General features: G+C 37.7%; 1 protein-coding gene across 5 annotated transcripts in view; it reads right to left on the bottom strand.

Annotated features, from left to right (window-relative positions):
- The window catches only part of RGS7 (regulator of G protein signaling 7), a 375,770-nt gene that overhangs the window by 159,736 nt on the left and 188,584 nt on the right, over positions 1 to 27,450 (bottom strand). For all 5 annotated transcript variants that reach the window (XM_058669395.1, XM_058669397.1, XM_058669394.1 and 2 more), the window contains exon 3: positions 7,066 to 7,162. In XM_058669395.1, coding sequence (XP_058525378.1) covers positions 7,066 to 7,162 — 97 coding nt within the window. The remainder of the gene's footprint in view (positions 1 to 7,065; positions 7,163 to 27,450) is intronic.

A 27,450-nucleotide genomic window follows, 5' to 3' on the forward strand; every position in this document is an offset into this window, starting at 1 on the left:
TTTTTTTAATTATGTTTAACCCTCTACATGGCTGACTTACCTCTCTCTGAATAAGTTCCTGGAAGTTCTCATAGCTAGTTCCAGTGTTTTCATCCCCCATTCCCCCTTTTTTTCTTTTTTGCTCAAGCTTTTCCACTTTTCTGTATAGTTTGACATTACAGACACATCTGAAGATTCCAGATGTCTACAAAGACAACATTTAAATGCTATCTAAGATAAAATTCAACACCAGCTGGGATTTCCCAGATTTCTAGAATGGTGTTTGTTTTTGCTTACGCTATGTTTTCTGCCTTTTACGTTGCTTCTTTACCATGTCTACATAGACCCAAAACACTGCCACAGATGGTACTTTTGTTTGTAGAAATGCCTCAGTGGTTTCAAGAAGTATTAAATAATGTACATTTCCATTCTCTTCAAAATCTAAAAAGAGAAGTTACAATCTTACAGATTTCTGTATAGCTTATTTGCTACTACATGCTTGTATATTCTGACTCCTGTAAGAGTCCCACTTAAGGAGAATTAGGTATGTTACTTTGAATCTTTTCCAGAGAACTCAGTGAAGAATAACAATTATTAGAGGCTCTAGAATCACTCACATATAATTTCACTTTAAGATAATTTCTATTTGGGCCCAGCGGCGTGGCCTAGCGGCTAAAGTCCTCGCCTTGAAAGCCCCGGGATCCCATATGGGTGCCGGTTCTAATCCCGGCAGCTCCACTTCCCATCCAGCTCCCTGCCTGTGGCCTTGGAAAAGCAGTCGAGGAAGGCCAAAAGCTTTGGGACCCTGAACCCGTATGGGAGACCCGGAAGAGGTTCCTGGTTCCCGGCATCAGATTGGCGCGCACCGGCCCGTTGCGGCTCACTTGGGGAGTGAAACATCGGACGGAAGATCTTCCTCTCTGTCTCTCCTCCTCTGTGTATATCTGACTGTAATAAAATAAATAAATCTTTAAAAAAAAGATAATTTCTATTTGATTGTGTGACGTCTCAGCTCTTCTCATTCTCAGCTTGGTCGGCTGTGTGGTTATTATGTGCAACTCAGCACTGTCAGAAAAGATACGTCCAAAGAAAGGGCTAATTTCATTCACATATTCACACCTCTTTCAGATCCTGTTAATATTTCTTGTTTTCCCCAAGGATACTTTTACAACTGAGCTTTAGGAGCCGTCAGTAGTTTTATTCTTTCTTATTTCCATCTCCTAAATTTTCTATTTGTATTCTTGAGTTTATTTGGGTTGTTACAGAAGAAATATCTGGCAAACTACTTTAAGATTGCTCTCAAAAGCGATCTGTTTCTCTCTTAATTACTGTCCTGCTCATGACAGCCTCTCCTATGGCAGATGGAAAATCCTGCTGGAGGACTGCCAGCTTCAGAAAGGAATACCTTAGCCTCTAAAAATCAGCCTGAGTAACACAAGCAGAAAAATATTACATGTTACTTCCACTTGTCATCTTCAAATTGACTCCAAATATGATCAAATAAATAATACAGTACACATAATTATTTCATATCTTGTAATACAAAATTGTAATTGCATTTCTATACAACTAAAAAAGAATATATCACCAATAAAAGTTTCCTTTGTTGTCAATTTTGCTGAGAGGAAGAACTAATCTGTGAGAGGAAATGGGGCAAAAAGATGATCTCCTAAACCCTAACTCTCGAGACCCAGTGTGAAAAATTCTCCTCAAATATTAATAATATAGAGACCGGCACAGTGGTACTGTGGGCTAATCTGCCACACTGTGGTGCCAACATCTCATATGTTGCTTTGATCAGTGTCCTGGCTAATCCACTTCCAACCCAGCTCTCCGTTTTTATGGACATGAGAAAGTTGTGGAGGATGTCCTAAGTCTTTGTGACTCCATAACCATGCCAGGAGCCAGAACAATCTCCTGGCTCCCAGCTTAGGCTCAGCAAAGGTCTGGCCATGCAGCCATGTGGGGAGTAAACCAGTGGATGAAAGTCTTCTCTCACTGTCTCTCTGTCAAATCTGCTATTCAAATAAACATAAATTTTTTTTTCAAAATTGTTAATTTTACTTTTCTATTTCAAATATGTCAACTGCTCCTTACACTACTCTGCTTTGGGTAGAATGTTAACTCCTTGAAATTCTAACTATCACTTTCTGCCGTCCTCCCCAGACTGTCTTCCATGCACTCTCCAAAGAGGTCACGCTTGCCTAGACATCACTCAGTTCACTCAGTTCACCACGTCCTTCAACCTGCTTGAGTTGATGCACAGCGCTCCTTTTTTCCCCAGCTAATTCTGACTCATGCTTAGCAAACACCTCAGAGGTCACCTCCAAGAAATATCTCTGACTCAGTTGCCTGGGTAAGATTCCACACACTCTGGCAATATTATAGATCTATTTTGATGATGCAAATTGTCTCACTTCATTTATTTATCTCTTCACTCACTGCAGAGTGAATCTCTCAAGAAAAGAAATCACGTTTTCAATGGAGCTCCAGGCATAACCAAAATGTTACAACACATATCTGCGATGTGTTTATTATCATCAATGGAACAACAAAATCCAGATACCACTTCATGAAAAAAAACAAGGGATTAATTTCTACGTTCTTGTAAATACGATTTATACAGTGAATTAAATAACTTCATAGAATGTTTTATCAGCTTGAAAACAATTTACATGAAAAAACTTAAGAATACTATATATATTTGCATATATATGTTTATACATAATGAAAAACCACATAAAAGTGTGTCTGTTTTCTAAACCCACACACAGGTGAATACCACCTTTAAAATTATATGATAATTAATAATTAGTTCTCTGCAAACACATTTAATGAATACCTCCTTTGTTGGATGTTATTTTTGCTGCTGGGAGCACAACAGTGAGCATATGGAAACCTCTCAGAGTCTGCAATGTTGTCTGGAAGACAGACACTAATTAAATACTATCACTAATGGTTTTATAATTATAAAATAGAATAATTACACAGAAAGAAAAGAGTGTAGATTTACGAGAGCATATAAGAAAAGAAACAAGGGTAGAGCTAATATGAATGAATATAAGTAAGATCTAAAGAAGTCTAAAGAGGGACCAAGAGGAAAAGCATTTCAGATCAAGAGGCACAGCAGTGGAAAACCCAGGAGGTAAGAGGCAGCCTGGTAATGCCAGGAACTGAAGAATGATCTGTACAGCTCGAGTCAAGAAACACCAAGCGATCCGATAGGCAGGTAGGGACAGATCATATTTTTGCTTGGGAGTAAAAGGGTTTTTATATATTACAACAAACTATGCTGTTTTGGTATACTGATGATTTTGAGTAGCAGGCAACAGAGGGATGGAAGATACAAGAAGGATTGTCTGCTTTACTCTCTTTTGCCTAAAAACAGGGCATATATTGTCTACAGTACCACTAAGAAAATACTGTCACCATATCTGGGAGTCAACAGCAATATGAGACCGGCCAAATCAATGTTACTAAAATAACACATAGCTGCCATTAGTTACCCCTGCTGTATGTTTTCCTATTCACAGTTTCTTTTAACAAAGATTTTCAGATGAGAGAATGAATAAACATTGCAAGTTATAGAATATGAAGGCTAGGAAAATAGCTAACATGCAAGAATAATATTTATGGGATTCATTTAGAGAAAATCCTTGTGTAAAAATTTCATGGGCACTTTTGAAACTAATGCAGTAATATTTGAATTTCCTCTTTCATCTTATATGGTGATGGACAGATTCAGCTAAAGGCCCAGATGACACTCCCTGAGTGGAGAGAATTCTGGACTAACCAACCTCCTAACATATAATATGTCTTTCTCAGATATATCTTAATGGCTTTTTCTTTACCTGCGAACTATGCCTCCAAGCAATAATCACACCAAAGACACTACCACCACCACACACTTACACCAATACTGAAAAAAAGCAAGGAAAAGCAGTAAAATAATTAGAAAAATGAGGGAAAAATGAGTAAAACAGCTATGTAAGTGACAAGTCAAGAGTCCTAAATAACTCCCTCTTAATAGCCCAGAGAAAGCAATCGAGGATGGCTCAAGTGTTTGGGCCTCTGCACCCTTGTCAAAGACACAGAAGAAGCTCCTGGCTCCTAGCTTCGGTCTGGCACAGCCCCTGCCATTGCAGCCATTTAGAGAGTAAACCAGAACACAGAAGATCTTTCTTTGAAGATATGTTGCATATCTTCAGATCATATTTCCTGAATAAAAGGAGCTCTCCTAGTGCAACAGTTACATACACCTTGGCAGTATGATACTAGATTTTCTACTTTTGCTTATACAGGCAGTGCCATGACACACTTTAAATAGCAGAATGTTAAACTTATAACTGCTGCTAAAGGACTATACTACTGTGATAACAAGGGGGGAAATAGTGGGGAGTTGGGGATAATGGGAAGGGAGGAAACGGGGGTGGGCAGAGGGGAATCCCCACACCTACATCTTATCATGGAAAGTAACAATAACAATTAAAAAGCAAAACACCTTTCTCACTACCTCCCTTTCTCTCTCTCTCTCTCTCTCTCTCTTTCTCTTCCTCTCTCTATAACCCTTCCTTTTAAATATATAAACAAATCTCTGAAATCAACGGATGCAAATAGAGAATAATATGATAAGCAAAATAAGCCAGAACAACAAAAAAGAAGACAATTACTTTCTCCCATTTGTGGCATTTAATATATAGAGATAGGACAGAAACTGTGTGGATATTACAGCATTTGTTACATAATTATAAATAGGGCTTCATCAAGTCATATCATGTAAATGACAACGTACTCATTTCACACACTAAAACAAGATATGGAGGGGCTCCACAATGGCCTAGTGGCTAAAATCCTCTCATTGCAAGTGACAGAATCCCATGTGAGCACCAGTTCATGTTCCACCTGCTCCATTTCCCATCCAGATCCCTGCTTGTAGCCTGGGAAAGCAATCTAGGAGGGTCCACAACTTGGGACCCTGCACTCATGTGGGAGATCCAGAAGAAACTCCTGGCTCTTGGCTTTGGCTCAACTCCACCCATCACAGCCACTTGGGGAGTGAACCAGCAGATGGAAGAGCTTTCTCCCTATATCTCCTTCTATCTGCAAATCTTCTTTTTCAATAAAAATAAAACATCTTAACAAAAAAAAAGCTTTTAAGTTTTCTAGTTTAGTGGATGGGGTTTAAGACTACTATAGTTTGAAAATATTACTATAAAAAGGCTGCTAGATACTAGAGAAAACACTAGACACACAAATTAAATCTGTAGCAATCCATCTAACTGAACTCATGAAGCACAGAGCTCCTGAAAAATTTCTAGGGAATGTAGAAGGGCAAGTCGAATCTAATTATATTAATACGAATAATATGATTTATAGCCTCTTAATTTAATAGCTATCTTATTAGTTTTATATTAGTGAGCATTAAAACAATTATCAGAGATTTTAGGGTCCAATTTCATCCAGTATATCCAATCCCACTTTTCAATTAAGATCTTAATGGAAAGATTAATTCTGTCAAGAATTTTCCAACAGATTGCTCTTGAGGTATGATTTCCTGAGAAGTCATACAAGAACTTTAGACATCAATATCTGAAACAATAACTCAAACTTGCACTCCATTTTTAATTCCAGGAGCAAAGTATTTTTGTGACCTTGCATACTGCCATAAAATTCCTGCACTGGAATGCCTTTAGATAGGCTATGCGCAGCTGAATGGATCACACATCACAATTCGCATGTGAACATTAGTGCATTTATCAGCCTAGTTTCCAAATGAAATAATTTCATCCCGTGTAGTAGCTGAACAAATAGGAATTATAGTTTCAAATCTGTAGTCAGATGTGAAATTAACTCTCTAAGTCCTTGCCTGCAGGAAATGTAAGGCTTCTCCAGGCATAAAGGATAAAGACAAAAACCATGGCTTATGAGAACACAGAGCTAGAAAACCTTAGCATCTTTTTTAACCAAAATATTCTCTGAGGTGACTATTAAACCATGGATGGAATTTAAGTCAGGATGGCCTGGAAGTAGGATGGTAAGACAAGAACAGAGATGTGAAATATATAGGTGTTGTCAAGGAAAAGCAAGAAACTGAAACAAAATGGACAAGAAAGGCTGTTAGGGGGAAAATTATCAGAGCAAAGTGTCATCCCATTGTCACCCTCCCCTGCTCCAAGCTCCTCTTTTCTCTTTGAGAGCAATATGACACAATCAAACCCCAACTCTTGGGCTACCCAAGCCCTGAATCTCTCCTCTTTGGCAAGTTTAAATCCTCCCAGTTACTGGCCTTCCCACAAGATTGTGGTTCGTGAGAAGCATCACACAACCTTCTTTGTAAATTTCAGCAACCACTTTCCCTGCCTGTGCTCAGCTTCCTTGTTCTAATACCTTGCTGAAAAGTCTGGTCAACCTGACCTCAGGTCAAGGTGCTGGTCCAACTGACCTAGACTCTTCCCCAAGCTGGACTGGGCCTGGGCTGGTATATGCCTTGGTCCCCAAGCCAACCTTCACTGCTGCATGGTGGAATTTACCCTTAGTGTGCTCCAGTTTCTTCTTAGACTTTTCCAGTGACTTCCTTCCCCAGGGAGCTTCCCTCTTTCTAGTACTGATTCCTTTATTTCTCAATCACTGAATGAAAAATGACAAGAAAAAATGCTTGGGAATGTCTTTACATGCTCAGTTATTCATCAAATCCTCATGATTTCTCTTCTATTCCCCGAGTCCCTGCATATTAAGAACTTCAAAACCCAAACTATGGCTTTGAAACTATGGCTTTGTAACTACCACCGTGACTGTATCCTTTGCTGAACGTCATAACACACTCCACAAAAAATTCAAAGTGCTCCTGTTTCCTCATACACAAGAATCAGATGCCCGTGGTGAGTTTTCAAAAATCCTTATAGCCTGATCCATCTCCATTTACCTCTGCCTGTCCTCCCTGCTCTCTGTAGTATGGCCACTGCTAAGCTCTGAATAGTTGAGGATAACTGTCGCATTAGAACTGATTTTTCACTGAAACATTTCATCGTATAACAACACTATTTCACACATGCTGTAGAAAAGAAGCTGTTCTGAATGCAAACTTACCAGAGAAGACACTAGGTATCTTGGAAAGAAAGCTTTTGACAGTACGAATGGGAATTCCATTTTTTTCATCTTGCATGCGTGCTATGACGTCTTCCATCTAAACAACAATAAGAAAGTAGTTAGAAACTTTAGAAAGTTGAACTTTTTGAAACCAACCTGTTACCATCAGACTTTTGTAAACCCAACTGAGAATGATACCTTTCTAGACTTCATGACATCATAAACGTAAGCATGGTTAACAGGAGTTGAAAAAAATAAACAGTAAAAAAAAAAAAGGCTACCTTGGGATCCATTAAGCTATTAATAGAAATCACTCTGAATTTGCCTCTTATTCTCATGTTCTTTATATTAAGATTGAAATAAAAGAGAGTGTTTCCATCTGCAGTTGTTATAGCCATTGTGACAGTAAAACCACACTTCATTAACATCTCTACCAAACTCAGTAGTAAAAGAAAATATGAGTCTTGGCAACATCTGTTTAGCTTCCCTCACCAAACGAGTGTTTCTGTGCTTTGGTTCAATGTGTAAGTGCTAAAATCTGCCAAGAATGCAAGATTAGCTTCCAAAGCTGCTGTTTCTCTTAGAGAGGGATGTAAAGTAGGATAGGAGTACACAGGCACAGGCACGCACACCCATACACACAAGCACATGCCCACATGAGCACATGAATGCACAGGTACAAACCTTCATGCATATACACACAAATAGAAAATAACATTATGCCCTTGCTTTTTGTTCATTTCACGGATTCTACTGTATCTTCCTAACATACTCATTTACTCTAACATACTCATATTTCCTTTCTAATGTACTCGTTTTGCTTTTGAACATTTTTCACAGTTGTAAATGCTTAGTCTTCACAAAGTTTAGTGTAGAATTCAGTTCTGAATAGAATTCATTCAGATAACAGCCTCAAGCGGCTTTTCACATGTGCTTCTAAGCCTGTGAAACATCTACACACAAATTCACACAGGGAGTAGCAGGAGATTGAAACACATTCATTCATTTACTTATTGTCACTGATCAGCAACTCTGGAACACACTTACCACAGTCCACTCTCGATATGAAAATTAGCAATAACACTATTCCTGCTCTCAAACAATTCAGAATTAACAGTGAAATCCAAGGTGTTCGCGACTAAAGTTTGTGACCTTGCTAGTATTTTTCTACCTATATTAATTTTCTGTCTGAATAGTTATGTCAGGATCCTTTAAGATTCTACTGTTAAAGAAAGTTGAGTAAAGCACCAATAGAAATTTTCTGCAGTTTTGTATCTTTTCTGTACACCTAAAATTCAAAATAAGATTTTTAAAATTCACACTGTAATCTTCATATCAAACAATTATCAAATTCATGTCAACTTAAGAATGCTTTTCTTCATCTTCTTTCTTCTTTGTTTTGTTGATTTAATTATTTATATAAGTAGAATAGATTCCATGTCTTTCATATACACAAGTTTATGCACCTGATGATGCTCTCTCCCTTCCACTCCCCCATCTCCTTCCTGCCTTTTTTTCCCTTTCATGTTTACAATGCATATTTCTTTTAAAAAAAGATTCATTTATTTTCACTGGAAAGGCAACATTACAAAGAGAGAAAGTGAGATAGAAAGGGATAACTTCCAGCTGCTGATTCATTCCCCAAATGGCTGCAAAGCTGGAACTAGGCTGGTCTAAAGTCAACACTCAGGAGTTTCATCCTTGTCTACCACGTGAATCCTGAGGCCTAAAGCCTTGGGCCATCCTCTACTGCTTTTCCAGGACAGTAGCAGGGAGCTGGATTGGAAGTGGAGCAGCTGAAACTCAAACTGTAGCCAGTATGGAATGCCCACACTGTATGTGAAGGTTTATTTCGCTATCCCACTCCACCATTCTCAGTAACATCCTTTCAATTTACTTTACAATTGCAGGCTTAATCCTCTACAAAACAAAGAATCCAACAAGTAGAAAATAGAATGATTTCCAACTACGTAATCTGTTTAAATGTATGTTATCAGAGAAATAACTGTACATGCAGGAATAGATATCTTAAGGATAGATCCACATTTCGTTGCTCATTCTAATTAGGAAGTGTTTAGGGCAGGGGCCTGAGGACACAAATACATTTTAATAAGAGCTTGATCAGCCATCAAGATGATTCTGTGACCTTTTGTGTGCCATTCTACTTGACTATGTTTGAATTCAAGTAGGAAAGAAAGGTGTTTTTACAACATTCTTCCAAAAAAAAAAAAAAAAACAGAAAACAAAAAAACAAAAAAAAAACATTCAACAATAACAAAACAGTCTTTGTTCTTCATGGAACAAAGATGTCTAGGTATAGCAACATGGAAATAGATTCTTCTGACCTTTCATTCTACTTCTCTTTTCCCTGGATTCCCCTGATACAGAATTCAGAAATGAGGAATAAGCTGCTTTGCCTTGCCGAGTAGCAGCCCCTAAGCCCCCCACATTATCTGCTTAATGGTTTAAATCCTGTTGGATTAGGCAGTCATAGAAACCTCTCTGACTCCCATTTTGATCACTGCAGCACCCAGAGATGTAGCATCTATCGCCTCTGCTTAGGGGCAGAGTGAGAATGTCTGGCTACGATTAGAGACGTTTCCTGTGTAATGTCACATCACTTCCTTGTTCATTGGGTCTTCATGGAGCTGAACTGGGAGGCAGGAAAATAACAATGATTTCTATGGTTGTATTTTTCAACATCCTCCAGTTTTCAAAGCCACAATTCCAAAATAGCAAAATCTGAATTCTGTGTGATAGGATCAGTGTTCTACACTGAAAATGATCAAAGAAATATATATTCAGCTATTTATACTTTTATTCATATATGACAGATCCATGAGCCTTTTCCTGGACTAGGATCAACAATAAACACACAACAATAAAATAAGCAATGGCAAGGAAAAACACAATCTGTTTCATAACACTGATCACAACGGTTATATACAAAAGCATACTCATCTTATTGATAGCAACCCCATTCAATCATTCACTCAGAAAATTCATTTTTACATTATGCATGCCTTCAATTTGTTTAACGATCTACTTTTCCACAATCAGCAAGAGTAATGAAGGAAGAATACTAAAAAGCACATAAACTAAAAAACAAACCATGAAGCAAAGGGAAAAAACAATTCTAAATTGTAATCTTAACAAACATTAAAACTCTTCGGGACAATTTAAGATGAAAATACTGAACTTCTTTAGCTCCCAAAAGAAAACACACACACACACACACACACACACACACACACACAGAGTTATTCCTCATTATCCGTAAGTGATTTGTTCCAGGGTCTCTGCAGGCAAAATGCATTATATAGAAAGCTGTAGTATTTGACAATTCGTTTTGCACATATATTCATCTATATAGTTACTTAAGTGTTTGTTTGCTTATTGTACAAGTCAGAGATTCAGAGAGATTTGCCATCCACTGTTTCATCCCCAAATATAAATCCTGCCAAGCTTAAGCTAGGAAATAAGACAACAACCCAGATCTCAGGGGCTTAAACCAACAAAAAAACATGGAATCAGGAACTGCAGCAAGATACCCAATGCAAGCTCTCTGACACATGAAACAAACATCTTAAATGGGTCTTAACTGTTAAGACAGACACCCATCCCTGTCCATGTACTTTAAATTATCCTAGATGGCATATAATATCTAAGTACTGTGTGCATAGTGTTATGTTACACTGTTTAGGGAATGATGATACGAATAAACAATGTACACATGAATTTTTGTCTGAAAATTTTTGATCTGCATCTAAGGAAGGTTGAATCCACAGTAAAACCTAGATATGGAGGCTAACTGTGTTTCTGTTCATGCATATTCAGAAGCCTGTATCAAAGGCTGAGGAAACAACACTGGACTCCGTACAGTACAGGTGGAAGCGTTGGGTTCCTAAATCTCTCTGGAAATCTCACTTTATTCAGTTTTAAAACAAGAAGCTAAAAAGACACAAACCATAAGTGTTCTTCCAGTCTGCAGATAACCCTCAGCACTAAGACAGGTAAAATTCCACATTAAACAAAAAAATTGCTTCTTTGTCAGAAACAAAATCATGAGGTGATTTTATTAAACAAGGTCTTTTACAAACATATTTGCTTCTAATCATTAACACGTTTTAATTTCAGTGTAAACAGTAATGATTAAGAGCAGACACCTCACACTAGCCAGACCTGAGTTTGAATTCTGGTCATGCTAATTACCAGTTAAATGTTTAAGGGAATCACTCTAAGACTCTGTTTTACATCTGTAACATGAACAAAAAAGTAATAGTACACATCATATCAGGATTGAAGATTAGTGAAAACATTGCCAATTAAATGCTTATAAGAAAGTCATCACTGTCATCATCATCCATCAACACTTATTTTCCCTAACCACTGAACTAGAAAGCCACGGGCCTTTCTTCCTTTGCAACCCACCTGTCAAATCCTGCTGGGATAAAATTTCAAAAATACATTAGAATCAATAAATTATTAAGCATTAAGGAGACAGAGATGCCTCCGGAAAAATATCTTAGGCCTGTAGAAGATTAGGACCCTGAAATACAGATTTGATTACAACGTTCAGGAGGAATGTTGGTGCATTTAAGAAAGAACTGTATAAACTAACAAAAATCATACTTAAAAGAAGGAAACGAGATGGCATCCACTTTTCACAAAATATTATTGACCTATATTTTTCCTAGGAATTTATTTCCTAAGTTCTTTAAAAGAACAAATAATTGGGCCTGGTGCTATGGCTTAATAGCTAAAGCCTCACCTGGAATCCCATATGGGTGCTGGTTTGTGTCCTGGTTGCTCCACTTCCCGTCCAGCTCACTGCTCATGACCTGGGAAAGAAGTAAGAGGATGGCCCAAAGCCTTGGGATCCTGCACCTGCATTGGAGACCCAGAAGTTCCCTGCTTCTTGCTTCAAATCATCTCAGCTCTGGCCTTGGGACCATATGGGGAGTGAACCAGTGGATGGAAGATCTCTTTCTCTCCATAAATCTGATTTGTATTTTCAATAAAAATAAATCTTTAAAAAAGATTGGATTACATATTCCTTGAAAAGTTAATCATTTATTTCCATACAAACAAATTCAATATGTATATAACTGATATATATGTATATAACTGATGTTATATACCTCAGGGTACCCAGGTTTGAGTTCCAGCTTCACTCCCAATTCCAGCCTTTTGCTAAAGTACATCTTAGGAGGCAGTATGAGATGGCTCAGACAGAGCCGCTATCACCCATGTGGGAGACCCACAGCAAGCTCATGGCTGCTAGATTCTATCTGGCCCATTCCCAGCAATCGGGAGCTTAATCATTCACTCAGAGATGGATATTCTCTTTCTTTCTTTCCACTTTCCATCTGCCTTCAAATAAATAAACTAAATTTTTGAAATTTAAAAGTAAAATAACTATCTCATGAAATGTAGCTCTGAGAATATCAAAGGCTCAAACAGCTTATACCTGTATCATGAAACACTTTCATCTGACTTTGTAATATAGGCATTCCTTTTCCCTTAGACATGGTCTTTAGAAAATAAATCTTACCTTATTGTTCCTAAACAAATTACCTGGCCTATAATGGTGGCTCCTTTTTTCTATATGAAGGGAGGGCTTCTAAATTTATGTTTAAGATAAATTTTAAGTTTTTTCCAAGACTTAAAGCAAAAATGAAGGTTAAATTAAGATTTGGTCTTGAAATGTTTGAAATACTAGTATTTGGTAGAAAAAGTTACCAGACCGGCACAGTGGGACAGAAGCCTAACATATTGCTGTCCTTTCTCTTCGACTAAATGCAGGAATTCTGCAATTGATCTACTAGAGGAATTTCTTACTTCCATTCACGAGTAAATGACTGGACAATAAGATGCTGGACTCTGTGTTTGGTATATGCTTGCAATGGGGGAATCTCAACTGAACTTGAACTGTGGTTATGCAACAAGGTGGAGGAATCCACCATGGTGGGAGGGATTGGGGAGGGGTGGGGAGAATCCAAGTACCTATGAAACTGTGTCACATAATACAATGTAATTAATGAATTAAAAATAATAAATAAATTAAAAAAAAACAACTGTTTATAAGGTTGTCCTCCTGCTGCTACCTGTGCTACCTCAGCTGGCCATCATGTGTCCACTCTCAAGATGAAAGGCACTATTGAATTCCTCCAACACAAGGCTGTTTTTCCAGGAATTCACAAGTAGTCTTTTATTTTTTTTTAATTAGTTTAGATGTCACTTTAGTTCCTGAGATGTATTTCACACACTGCTCAGGTTAAACAATTTCCGCCAGAACACTTGGTGGAATGAAAGGGAGGATATGTTACGCAGGCACATCTTTGAAGAAAGCTGCTAATTTTTCAAGAGGGACCCACCAGACAGGGCTCCCACATACTGACAAAAACTAAATTACTGCCTGGAAACCTTTCTAGTTCTCTAATGTTCTAAACAATGATTGGACTTTAATTAAATTTAGTTTGAGCGTTATTTGCCAGAACTTTACCACAATATCATTGCTATTGATTTCATTAAATCAGTAGCTTTACACAGACACCCGGTTGGTAGGCAAAGCACAGAAGCAAAACTGAAGTATTTTGCACTCAGGAGTTCTAAAAAAAAAATAAATGAATCCATCAAAGTTTCAAAGCAATTTTCTCAACTTTCCATTGTAATTCATCTTTAAGCACAGGTGTTTGGACACAGGAATGAGGGAAGAAGTGAGCATATAGAATGAGCTTTTCCTTTGTGTACATACTTCTAAATGTGGTGTGCACCATCATTTTAAGCACTAACTATGGAAATGGGAGAATAATCACTAAAAGTGTTTCTCGGACTCCTTGGGCTTTTAATTGGTGGTAGGCAGCACGTAATTGGAACCCACCTATAATCCTTGTTTTTGAATTAACACTTGTACTTCTGAATTCAGTAGAGAACACAGAGGCATGCTCTAATGAAAACGAAATAAGAATAATGAGATTAAAATGTATACTACAAACACTTTTCCACTGCAATAATTCAACTAAAGCAGTTTCTGATTCATGTGATTTCCCTCATGTTACAGTTGATCGCAATCAGAAGGAATGCACAATTAATTAACCTTTCCAAATGAAAAAGCTGCCATTTTCCTGAATAATTATAATTCAAATTTTAAAGTAGTAAATCTGAAGAAATAAATGTATCCTAGCTCATCTTGAATATAAATTTACTTAAAAATTAATCTGAAAGGGCCCGGCGGCATGGCCTAGAGGCTAAAGTCCTCGCCCTGAAAGCCCCGGGATCCCATATGGGCGCCGGTTCTAATCCCGGCAGCTCCACTTGTCATCCAGCTCCCTGCTTGTGGCCTGGGAAAGCAGTTGAGGACGGCCCAAAGCCTTGGGACCCTGAACCCGCGTGGGAGATCCGGAAGAGGTTCCTGGTTCCCGGCTTTGGATCGGCGCGCACCAGCCCGTTGAGGCTCACTTGGGGAGTGAATCATCGGACAGAAGATCTTCCTCTCTGTCTCTCCTCCTCTGTGTATATCTGGCTGTAATAAAATGAATAAATCTTTTAAAAAAAATTAATCTGAAATCCTAGATTTTATCTTTTTGTTATCAGAAAGAAATAGAATGTACACAAACACTTGAATTGCGGATGCTATTTTATTATTTTTCAAATAAAGCATTTCATCAATCTGAAATAATATAATGTTTAAGCAAATGTGGTGACATAACAGGCGAATCCTCTGCCTGCTGTGTCAAGAACCGTATGGGTGCCAGTTCAAGTTCCAACTGCTCCACCTTTTATCTAGCTCCCTGCTTATAACCTGGGAAGGCAGCAGAGGATGGCCCAAGTCTTTGGGTCTCTGCACCCACATAGGAAACAAGGGAAGAAGCTCTTGGCTCCTGGCTTTGATTCAGCTCACTTCCAGCTTTTGCAGCCATTGAGAAGTGAACCAGCAGATGGAAGACACATTCTTCTCCCTCTGTAAAATCTGCCTTTCAAATAAAAATAGATAAATCTTTAAAATAATAAATTGATAAATTTAGAAATTGTGTTTCACATGATTATTTGGATGCGAATGACAGAATCCCAATTTCAACTGCCATGAAAAAAGAAATGTATTGCCAAGTATTGTGGCACTATTTTTTTATTTATTTGAAAGAGAGAGAAAGACAGACAAGTAGAAATAAAATTTCTATCTGCTCATTAATTCCCCAAATGTCCACAGCAGGAGCCAAGCCAGGAAGAAGCCAGGATTCCAGAAACCACTCCAGCCTTCTACATGAGTGACAGAGACTCAAATACTTGAGTCAACATCTCCTGCCTTCCTGGGTGAACATTACCAGGCAGCTAGCATAGGAAACAGGGCTAGGGCTCAAACTCAAACCCAGACATACAGAGGTAGCTGGCAGTCTCCCGTGTCATGCATTAAACACCGGACAAAATGTCACCATTAAAATGGGATACTTGATGTATTGCAAGCAAGATACAAAGCAAGCCCAGGCTATCTGCTTTCAGCGCATTCTTACTGCTTCCTCCAGTTCCTCTGGGGGTGGTGGTCATGCAACTCTCCTCAGCCTATCGTCTTTCTTCTCTTAACACTCCATTGCACACAGCAGAAAACACATCTGAGCTTTAAAGTTTACACTCCAGGACCCCAAGGAGAAACTACTTCTCACTGTCTTCCTCATACCAGAATTTTAGAAAAACAAAACAAAACGAAAAAACTCTGATCTAAAGCATGGAAGATGGTAGATATGGAAGGAGTGCTGAGCAGAACAAAACCAAAACAAACAAAAAAGCAAAAACAAAACAAAACAAAACACACACCCCCAAAAATGATGTGTATGATTGATTGATTTTATACAAAAATTGGTTGTAAAATAGGATTACATGGTAAAATAAGAATCCTGTATAAAAAGGAAGAGTGACTTTGAATCGTATTAGAGGCAAAGAAAAAGATTTTGCTTAGGCAAGGAAAATGACTAGAGGAGTCACTGGTCTATGTTCCATCCTTGGTTTCAAGATGATACTGTGTGAGACTCTTGCGCAGAATGATGAAATGTTCCGCAACCCTTTCTCTTCTCCCCACAACCCAACAACTTCAACTCTTTGGAAAGATGCCTCTGTAATGAATTTCAAACATATTCCTAACATTCTTATCAGCAGTTCGCATGCAATCTGCTTGAAATATTTTCTTAAATAAACTCCACCATTGATAACCCAAAGAAATAACTCAGAAACATATCTGAATCGTTCACCACTTACTCATTCCCTCTAAAATCCCTAAATCCCCTCCCCACAACCTATTTGCCCCATAGTATTACAATAATATAGTTCTTTATAAGCAGTCATAAGTAACTTGCTACTTCCAACTGTATTCTGTACTCAACATATTTGGAAATTGCTCCTGGTCTCACCTTGTCATACTTTATTCTTCTGATGCCAGTTAGGCCCTTCCTTTTCCTATCTATGCCTATGGAGCTCCAATTATATTGCTAGGGTCCCTGCGAATTTTATTTCCTTACTGAATTCTTTCCTATTCTGTATCTCACTCATTCTAAATGTAAAACTCATATCAGGTCTGGAATTCCTTCAGGTCTTCATTTGTAATTTCTTTTTGATATTCACTATCACTTCACTTTGTACAATTTATGAAAATCATTTATGCACATGTACATCATTCTCAGATTATGAACGCTGTCATGATTTTTAATCAATTTCTCAGTCTAGAACACAGATTCTTACTTTTGTTTGCACACCATTGTACATTTTGTTTTGTTTTACCATGGAAATTATTACTTTTATAAACTTTTTTCTATTTGGATTATTTAATAATTATCTTAATGAGATTTCTATATTAAATCTTAGGTCCTTCATTCAAACATCTGTTGTCACACATTTTATGGTCAAACATCTCCATTGGCTTGTTAAATTGCAAACATTCTATGCAATTAATTGCTACTCAGTTTCAACTAAATTGGTTTATGAAGAACTTATCCTTTTGTTGTTGTTATCTTTTAAATTTAGAACCAACAGACTGCATTGTTTACATTCTTCTTTTAAAAAGACTTTTGTATTTTATCCATCACATCTCATGACCCTAGATAACAGAATCAACAGTCTTATTATCAATTCTCCATTGAGAAGAGAGACCAGAATTCTTGATACAGGAAAGGCCTCTCCTATGCATTTTGTTACTGATGCAGATGATTTGATGATTCCAGATGATGTTTTTTTGGCTTATCTTAGCTTTTGGAACCAACTCAAAAATTCAGCAGTCTATCCTGTTTTTCATTGACAAATCAATATCTTCTTTAAAATAAGGTTAGCAATGAGTATTTGGGAAACAAAATATCTGCAGGCAGCTACAGATTTGAATGAGAGAAAAGAGATAGAGCCCTTTTTCTCCTATAAAACACACTGATTCCTCTGAGATTTTGGCAAGAAAGACCAATAAAAGATGTCAAGGCCAAAGTGGCCATCCCCTACAAAGAATAGGACTTCATCTTGCCTCCACAGTGTCTGACAGCATTGGAGAACAAGAATCACTCTAAGGTGTTCGTGCTTTAATTCAAATCACGGATTCTCTTTAAAGCCATTTGTCTCTACTGTTTAAACTCATACAAAACTTTTTGAAGCTACTTAAGTTTCCCAGTTCTTTAGGCAATAAATTATGTATGTAAATTACCTGCTACCTGAATTCAAACATAGTTTTATTATTTAATACTTGGCTTCTTCAAGACATTATAAAATTTCCAAATTTAGAGACCTACATCTTGTTTATCATATTGATGGTATTCATAAACTGAAAATCTGACGCTAACTGAATTATTTTCTCAAACTTCCTTCTACAATTGCCTGTCATGCCTGAAAATCAATAAAGAAAATACTGACCACTGGGCTTCATGCACCACCTAGATATCTTTGAAATAAACACTCTTCCTCCCTCCAAGCCCTCGGTACTTTTCCAGGATGAAAATGAGCAAAGGAGTAGTACACACACTTAGCTCCTTCTCACTCCTACACTGAAAACAAGAGAACAGGAATGACCAGACACTGTGTTCCAAGAGCATCTCTGTTAACCCCATAAACTGATAGAAAACATCAAACTCAACCACAGGCAGAAGAAAGCTCTGTCATTGCAATGTTCTATGATTCACATGATATCATACTTGCTAAAGGACCCTCCACCCTCATGAGTCTATAAACGTCCCACAGGATGTACATTTATTTTTTGAGAACTTTCAACACTGGTGCTTCCTACACTTTCCTGTGATGTTGCCCTTCATGTGCCCCTTCTATATTAATAATTCACTTTCACTTTGGTTTCTCCCTTTGGTAGAGATTTCTGATTGTTTTCTGGGAACTCATGCTCTCGGAGAAAACTGAATTTTCAAACTCTTCTATTATACTTTCAAAACTTTTAGATCATCTGCTGAATATGGTCAGTGTTGTCTAAGAACTATTTTTGAGATCCTGAGGAAAAGATTATGTCAGACTTGTCAGATGAATTAGAGGCATCACAATACAGCCTGATAACAGAAACTCTAAATGGTTTCAAAAGTACCCAGACGCATTTATGAAAGTCAAAGCCATAAATGGCGACGAAAAGAAGATAGTACTTAAATTAAGAGACTTCACATTCATTATTTAATTCAAGTGTAAATCCTATTCAATTTACAATTTTGTGTTTATCACCACCAGTAACATACAAGCCATAAAATCCCCTCGAGTTCACCAAAACAAATAGTCATACACTTGTATGTGGACTAAGAATATTATTAATACATCACACTGAAGTTGAACATTCATTCTTTTTTTTTTAAAGATTTATTTTATTTTTATTACAAAGCCAGATGTACTGAGAGGAGGAGAGATAGAGAGGAAGTGGAGCTGCCGGGGTTAGAACCAGGGGCCATATGGGATCAAGGCGAGGACCTTAGCCAATAGGCCACGCTGCCAAGCCCTGAACATTCATTCTTAAGTATCAAGACCAATAGTGAAATTTTAAATTGATTTAAATTGATTTTGTGTGCTATTAAAAAATACCTCAGGGATAGGCATTGTGGTACAAAAGATGAAAACATTTCATGGGGTGATAGCCTTCCATATCAGAGAGCCTAGTTCTAGCCCTGACTTCTCAACATTTCAGATCAAGTTTCCAATCAAGTGTCCAGGAGGCAGCAGGTGATGCCCAAGATCTCCATTCCTGTAATCCAGGCAGAAGACTTGGGAGGACTCAGCTTCGGGCTTTAACCAGCCCAGCTGGGTTTTCTCTCTCTTTCTCTCTCTGAAATTACTCTGCTTTTCAAATAGTTAAAATGAACACATTTTCTTTACAACAACTGTTTTTAAAACCTACTTAAGTTGTACTTTTGGGCAGGAAGGAGACGGGGAGCAGGCTAAACAACCAAATAAAAATTTAAAACAATATTTAATTAGATATGTAAAGCATCTATGAGATATGAAAAAATCATCATGTATTCACTATTTCTGCTATTAGAAACAGATTCTTTTTTTTTTTAATGTTAATTATTTTGCATTATGTGACAGTTTCATAGGCTCTGGGAATCCCCCCCTCCCTCCCCCTCCCCTCCCCCCAGTGGATTCCTCCACCTTGATGCAGTATTACAGTTCAAATTCAGTCAAGATTCTTTCATTGCAAACATATACCAAGCATAGAGTCCAGCTACTTATTGACCAGATGGGTTGAATAGTTTCTTGGGGAGACCTTTTCTGGTCTGAAGTTTGAGCTGGCAGAATATCATCACAGTCAATTAAGAGTCCCAATATAACATCAACAGCAATTTGCAATGTTATGGAATTGACATGGTTTTGAGTAACCAGTGTATTAAAAAGAAAAAAAAAAAAAAAAAAGGAAAACAAGTCCTAGCCACCACCTATGATTAGCTCATTGACATTTCAATTTTAGTTCATATACAGGACCGGCTGCTCTATACCTTAAAATGGCCATAAGGCACCATTCAGCTGTAGAAACAGATTCTTAATGGATAATTTATTTCTCTCATCAAGGCCTCTAAAAAGTCTTCCAAACAACACTATCTACATACTTTGAGGACAATCTTAGAAACAAAACAGTAATAGAAGATACACTAAAGTTCAGGCCTACTCATTCTCTCTCCCAGTTATCACAACAACTACGGTTAGGCTATGCCAAAGCCAGAAGCCTAGGACTCCATCCAGGTCGCCTAGCTGGATGGCAAGGGCAAAAATACCTGCACTAATATCCTCTGTTTCACTGGCTCTGTAGTGGCAGAAAGCTGAAATCAAGAAGGAGGGTCCAAAGTAGCACTTTAAGCCCTGTGCCAAATACCACCCATAGAACCTTTTGAAAAGGAGTTGAATCTTGATTTCAGAAAAACGAACTGAGTGGTAAAGCAACAAATAGGTAAGATAACAAGAGCTCAGTTCTTGAGTTCTTATATCATCCTTTCTGTTCCCTTTAATCGAGCTATAAATAGGAGAGTGAGTTTTCTGAGTAGAATCACCATTAGGTAACATCCTAATCCCTTTGGGTTGATGTAACAGAATACCATGAACAAGGTGCTTAAATATTCCTGTTTCACAGAAAGCACTTTCTTTCTGTTTCCTCATAGGATAGACAGAGAGCTAAGAGAGTTCTCTAGGAACCTTTCATAAAAGATTCCCATCTCAGCAGTCCCTCCTTCATCACCTCATCGAAACTAGTAATTTTCTAAAGTCCTCACCTCCTAACATTATCCCCATGGGGTTCAGAATTCCAACAAAGAAAGTTGGTGAGGACATAAATATTAAGACCATAACATAAAGGCTACAGGGAGGGAAATTGTTAATACACTCAGGAGGAGAGGGGATGCATTGAGTAAGGAAATGGCAGGAGATTAATTTCTTACAGCAGTGAACAAGGAAGAAAAAGATGATAAACTTTCTGATTAAGGAAAACAAGATTCCTGGAGTGGCAGTCAGACCACCCCTGTGATGCTCTGTTTTCATGCCTGGGACCACCAGACGGCCTGCTTAAATACTTCTGATTTTCAATAATGAGCAAATAGAGGTATAAAGTTTTTGCCAAAGACTAGTAAAATAGACTTATGTTCTCTCCAGACTTGTGTAAAAAAATACAAGGCAATACCAACTTCCCTTCTCAAGAGTTATTCCTGCATCAAGCCCTTCAGAATATCACATAAAAGATTATTTTCACAGTTCTTTCAAGGTTGGTAGGATTAGTAGCATTCCAAATGCATGGGAGAAAAATTAATTTGTTATGTATAATGCCGTTAGGGCTTATTGTCCTCAGGAGGCCGGATCAAAGCACTGTTCCAGGCAGTGCCCACCTGTCAAGACATGAAACTGCTATTTTTTAAGCCACAAGAAGCTGAACTTCTACTGAGATGAAATATGCGGGATTTGGGTTAAGTGCAGACTAAAAACAAAATAAATGTATATATTACAGGATTTCAGTAATTTTTTCTTAGATAATTTATGACTATTTTTCTGCAAAAGGATATTCAGTGATGCCTTAAAATGTTTTTAGTATAGTTCTACTAAAAATGATCAAGAAGACGATCTTTTTTGTCAGCACCTTCTATTCAAGTATTGTTTAGCCTGGGTCCATCCAGCTGGCTCAGTCCAAGAATTAATAGCCCATCTGTGAATCTTCATTTCAAGTGGAAAAGAAAAGGTTTATAGCATGAAGATAAGCCAAAAGCACTTAAAACAACCAAATCATGGTACTGCAAATGAAGAATATTTCTTTCAGAGCACACTCTAAAATTAGTCGCACTCCACATAATGACATTTTTGGTTAACAATCGGTTCCTTACCTGACAGTGATCCTTTAGACTGCGCTGGTGCTAAAAATGCAGCTGCCATAAGGCTCATATCCCCTCATGTATTTGTGGTTAATGTGTAAACAAGCCTACTATGCCTCCAATCACACAAAAATACAGTATTATGCATCTACATACTGTCAACAATATTGGTAATGATAATAAACAATGATATTATCAGTTTATACTTTTACTATTCTACCTTTGTTATCATTACTTTAGGGTGCACTCACACATGAAACTATCAACTGGGACAGGCATTTCAGACAATAGTGAGGTCACTGATAAGGACGCTTGCATCCTGTATCATCGTATCTTGTACAAATTCCAGCTATTCCACTTCTGATCTAGCTTTCTGGCAATACACACTCTAAAAGGCATCAGATAATGCACAACTCTGTAGTTCTCTGTACATATCTGGAAAAACTACGTCAAATTCCTGACTCCACATTTCAGTCCAGTCCAGCTTGGGCTTCAGGCATTTGGGAAGTGAGCCGGTAGATGTTTAGCATTCATTGTCTCTGTTTCTCTCTCTGGCTTGCAAATAAAATGCAAATAAGTAAAATTTTAAAAAACAAATTGACTAGGGTAATATTATGAGTTATTCTGGCAGCAGCCTCACGGCTTTTGTTTATTATACCTGTTGATAGCATCATTCTCTTTCATTTCACTTGTGTTTGATTTAATCTCATGTTGTTTTGTCCATCCTGGCCTCAGCAACACAATTCTACCATGTAGCCTAGATTCGCAGTAGGTTGTATCACTAAGGTTTGCATAAGTACAGGGTTTGCACAATCTAAAAATCATTGTAAAACATTGCCTTTCTCAGCAAGTATCCCCATCAATAAGTGAAATGTGACTGCATGTGTAGAGCAATTGATTATTTCCCTTGTTTTTTCATGCTTTTTGGTGTTTTTTATTGATTGATTTCTGCTCTGATGAGTCTGGCCTTTTCTCTGCATGACATTTCATATCGTGTTTGTTTTTTCTCCTTTGGACTGATTTTTTTAATATTTTCAAATCCTAGATTTCTTCTGAGGATTGATGAGTAAATGATAGAACGGCTAAAGGGAAAGAAATTTCACTTTAATTACGCCCTTGGTAGTGCTGGCATCCGAAGTAACATACACTTAAAATAGATTTTAGTCTTTAGAAGTCTCTAAACAGCCACACTTATCTTTGCAGCTCAATGAACTCAGCTTTAAAGAACAGAGTATTTATTGTGACTTTCCTGTTTCACTCTTCATACCTGGAAGGCTGGAGATAGATTTGGCAAATCATCATCTTCCTGATTCATCTACGAAAGAAAGCTCTAAGCACAGGACTTAGATGCAAATCTTTTGTAGTCTATTTTGTTCTCAGGAAAAACATTAAGACAGGCAGTGTATTAATTTATAAAAAAAAATCCCAAAGTGAAGGATATCCAAATTTAACACAGAGAGTGTTTAAACACTTCTTGTCCAATAAGTGGTTCTTTTATATGCTCCATAATTTTGTTTTTCTTGGAGCGCCAGGGAAATCAGAACATTTGGCTACTTTCCTATCGACAATCACTCTCAAGATTATTAAAAAAAAAAAGGAATGTGTCTTACTTATACTGCTAAATAGCTGTGCTTATTGTCTTACAGCCAGAAATAGATGCACAAACAGGTCATGGCAGTGATGTCAAATCATTTGAAATGATTTTCCCCTTTGACAAGCACTGAATTCACAGAGACTTCTAGAAGGCATCTTCCCCTCCTAATCTGATGCACACAATTTTGAAAATACCAAATCACCATAATGTGTGTTTTTTTTATTCATTAATTACATTGTATTATGTGACACAGTTTCATAGGTACTTGGGTTCTCCCCATCCCTCCCCAAACCCTCCCACCATGATGGATTCCTCCACCTTGTTGCATAACCACAGTTCAAGTTCAGTTGAGATTCTCCCATTGCAAGCATATACCAAACAGAGTCCAGCATCTTATTGTCCAGTCAAGTTCAACGGCTTCTTAGGTATACCCTCTCTGGTCTGAAGACAGAGCCAGCAGAGTATCATCCCGATCAACTAAAAGCTCCAACATACCATCAGCAAAAATTTACATCATTATGGGATTAATTGACATAGTAATGAGTAACCAATATGTTAAAAATAAATGCGAGTTCTTAACCACCTTCTGTGACCACCTCACATAATGTGGTCTTTGTTGCCCAGTAGAGCCACATGGAAATGTGAAATTCGTCATTTGCGGAATTTTTTCAGGAAAGTAATTTCACATTTCTGCGTCTCCACAACTTTTTCATAATGGAATACATGTCTAACAGTGTGGATTCCCCTTCTCACTAAAAGTGTGCAGGCTATGGAAAGATACTGTTTCTAAGACTTAACTATTTTAAACTAAGACAACCCTACTTTCTTTATTTCTTTCTTACCACATGCTCTGTATTACAGCTGTCTGTATAGTTGGCTTATGTCTTCTCTAACTGGAAGTTTCTTAGGGATCAATGCAGACTTCAGGACAGCTTCATCCTCCATAGGACTGTTTGAGAGAGTGAATATATAGGGGGAAAGTGACCAAAGCATCTATGACCACAGAGGTTCTTTGTAAAAAGATGCCGAAGTCAAACAAATCACTAAGTTTATAAAAAATAAAACAGTTGATCATAAACATAGTATTCCCAGGAAAAAATATTTTTCTCTGACTCCCTGGATAAAATTTTGATCAAAATTTTTATACATCTGAAACTAAAAAACCAAACCCAAACAACAGAAGCAACAACAAAAAGTTATACCAAGTTAGAAAATCATTTCATACCAGGAATTCTATGCTGCTTTGTTAAGACCAATGAAGAAGCTGGCTTTGGGGTGCTGCATTGAGATACAACTGCTCCAACTTCCAATCCAGCTCCCTGCTAATGCACCTAAAAAAGTAGCACAAGATGGCCCAAGTTCTTGGACCCCTTCACCCATGCAGGAGACACAGAAGCTCCAAGCTCCCATTTATAGCCCCAGCAGCTGGAGTCAAACAGGGAGTGAATCAGAGATGAAAGGATGACCTTACTCTGTCTTTCTGCAACTCTCTCTTCTAAACAAATTTTTTGAAAATAATAAAACAGTCATTGGCATAAACCTGTGTGACTTCCTCCAGGAAATACTTATATTTCTACTAAATTCACTTTTTCAAATCTGCTTGCCTAACTCTGTTTGGACCTGAAAACTAAAAACACTTAATGGGAGAAAAATGATTGCTTCCCCCTAAGTGATTTTACAGCAAGGGACAACAGGTTGAAGTTTCTTAGTCCTGGTTTTCCTTCTTCTTTTGGCTATCTCTAGCCATGTGTATTGGATAAGTTTCCTTTGAAGAGTACAAACATTCTTTAATGTGTTTTATAGTGAATATCCAGTACCTATTCAGTTGACGTTAGATATTCACTGACATGACAAACAATAAATAGGTCCCACCTAGAAAATTTGTGAACTAGAAAATAGAGCCACAGGAAACCAATCTTCTGTGATCTATACACAAGTTACTTTTAAATTTGCATTGTGTGGGTCCAACACGGTGGCCTGGCAGCTGAAGTCCTCCCCTTGAACACACTGGGATCCCATATGGGCACCGGTTCTAATCCTGGTAACCCAGCTTCCCATCCAGCTCCCTGCTTGTGGCCTGGGAAAGAAGTCAAGGAAGGCCCAAGCCCTTGGTCCCTACACCCAAGTGGGAGACTTGGAGGAGCTCCTGGCTTCGGATCGGCACAGCACCAATCTTTGTGGTCATTTGGGGAGTGAATCATCGGATGAAAGATCTTCCTCTCTGTCTCTCCTCCTCTCTGTATATCTGACTTTGCAATAAAATAAATCTTAAAAAAATTTGCATTGTGTGTGCAAATTTTCAACTTTAATTAAAATTTAAATAGACATAAAACTAGAGAGAACACATTGGGTACCCTGTGATCATTATCCAGAAGGAAAAATCATTATTTTATTATGTCAGCTTATCTTTCAAAAAATTCAAGCTTCTTCTACAAAATAAATTATTATTTTGGAAAATGTACACTATTTTCTTTTCACATAATGTGAATTCCATTATATGAAATGGTCTTATGTAGTACGCTTTTGCTGCTGGCCTACTGGCATCTCCTGCTACTGAAAATACAGATTCATCTTTATTTAGTGCCTTGCTGCTTCTTTATTACCAGGAGACCCAACTCAAATGAAAAGGGGAGATATTACACATACTACAAAATAAAAATTTTTATATACATTTATATACCTTCTTCAATTTGCTAGTAACTATGTGATACAGACAATGACTCTCAGCATTTTTATATAGATATAATAAAAGCAGATTCAGAAAATTAAAGTGATGGAGTCAAGGTTGTGTAGCTGATAAGCAGGGAACCCACTCATGAAGCAGAATGTGGTTGTTCACTTCAAGAGCATGCAAAAGAGGAAATTTAAAAAGAAAATATAATAAGAAAGTTCAACTTGTCCTCAAATAAAACATTAAAGTCCCTGAACACGATCTCCACTCAGGGGAAATTTGAAGGAAAAATTTTTTATGAGTACTACATCAAAAATATTCCAATTGATTGCATGCTATCATAACATCCCTTGAATTCCAACCAAAGCTTTGAAATGATCTCACTTCATGTTCTGCTTATTCGATTATGTTGCCTAAGAATTGCTGCTTGCATTACCAAATGTTTGAAAGTATACAGAACCTAATGACTCACTGCTTATAGCAGTTGTTGAAATAAACGTGTCATGTCTCTAAATGCTTTGCTCAAGTATCCAGTATTAATTGTGAATCTGCCATACATCAACGCTGAATGTTTCTATATGGGTCTGTGGTGGGTGCCAAGAAAAAGGAGGAATGAAGAATGCTTTGAAGTCATGCTTTGAACTCCAGGGAAATTAGATCAACTGAATGAAAGGAACTAAGCAACATGCAGCAACGAAACATTTTCTGATTAATCTGAACAGAATATATACTTTGTGGAGGGATATTTGTAGGACAAAGTGATGGACTGCTATGTACAGGCTAGACTGGATGGGGAACAGTGGTAACAAGGAAGAAACAACCACCAAACGATCTTCACTACTATACCAAACCATGCACACAGTAGTTTCTTTATGGTTATCTGAGTTATAAAATCTGAAGTATTTTCAATGAACTTCCCATATTCAACTGCCCCAAAATTCACCAATCTATGTTGCATTATGTATGGATCTTTTTTAAAGAGTATTTTTTATTAGAAAGGCAGATCAGATTTATGGAAGAAGCAGAGACAGAGAAAGAACCTCCATCTACTGGTTCACTCCCCAAGTGGGCTCAATAGTCAGAGCCCAGCGGATCCAAAGTCAGAAGCCAGGATAGTCATCCAGATCATGCATGTAGGTGCAAGGTCCCAAGACTCTGGGCCATCCTTAACCACTTTCCCAGGCTACAAGCTGGGAGTTGAATGGGAAGTAAGCAGCTAGGACAAGAACCTGTACCCATAAGGGATCCTGGTTCTTGCAAAGTGAGGATTTACCAATTCAGTCATAATGCCAGGACCTATGTATAGATCTTTTAACTCAGAACAG

Source organism: Ochotona princeps, chromosome 10 (genome assembly GCF_030435755.1).
Source record: "Ochotona princeps isolate mOchPri1 chromosome 10, mOchPri1.hap1, whole genome shotgun sequence".
Taxonomy (NCBI): domain Eukaryota; kingdom Metazoa; phylum Chordata; class Mammalia; order Lagomorpha; family Ochotonidae; genus Ochotona; species Ochotona princeps.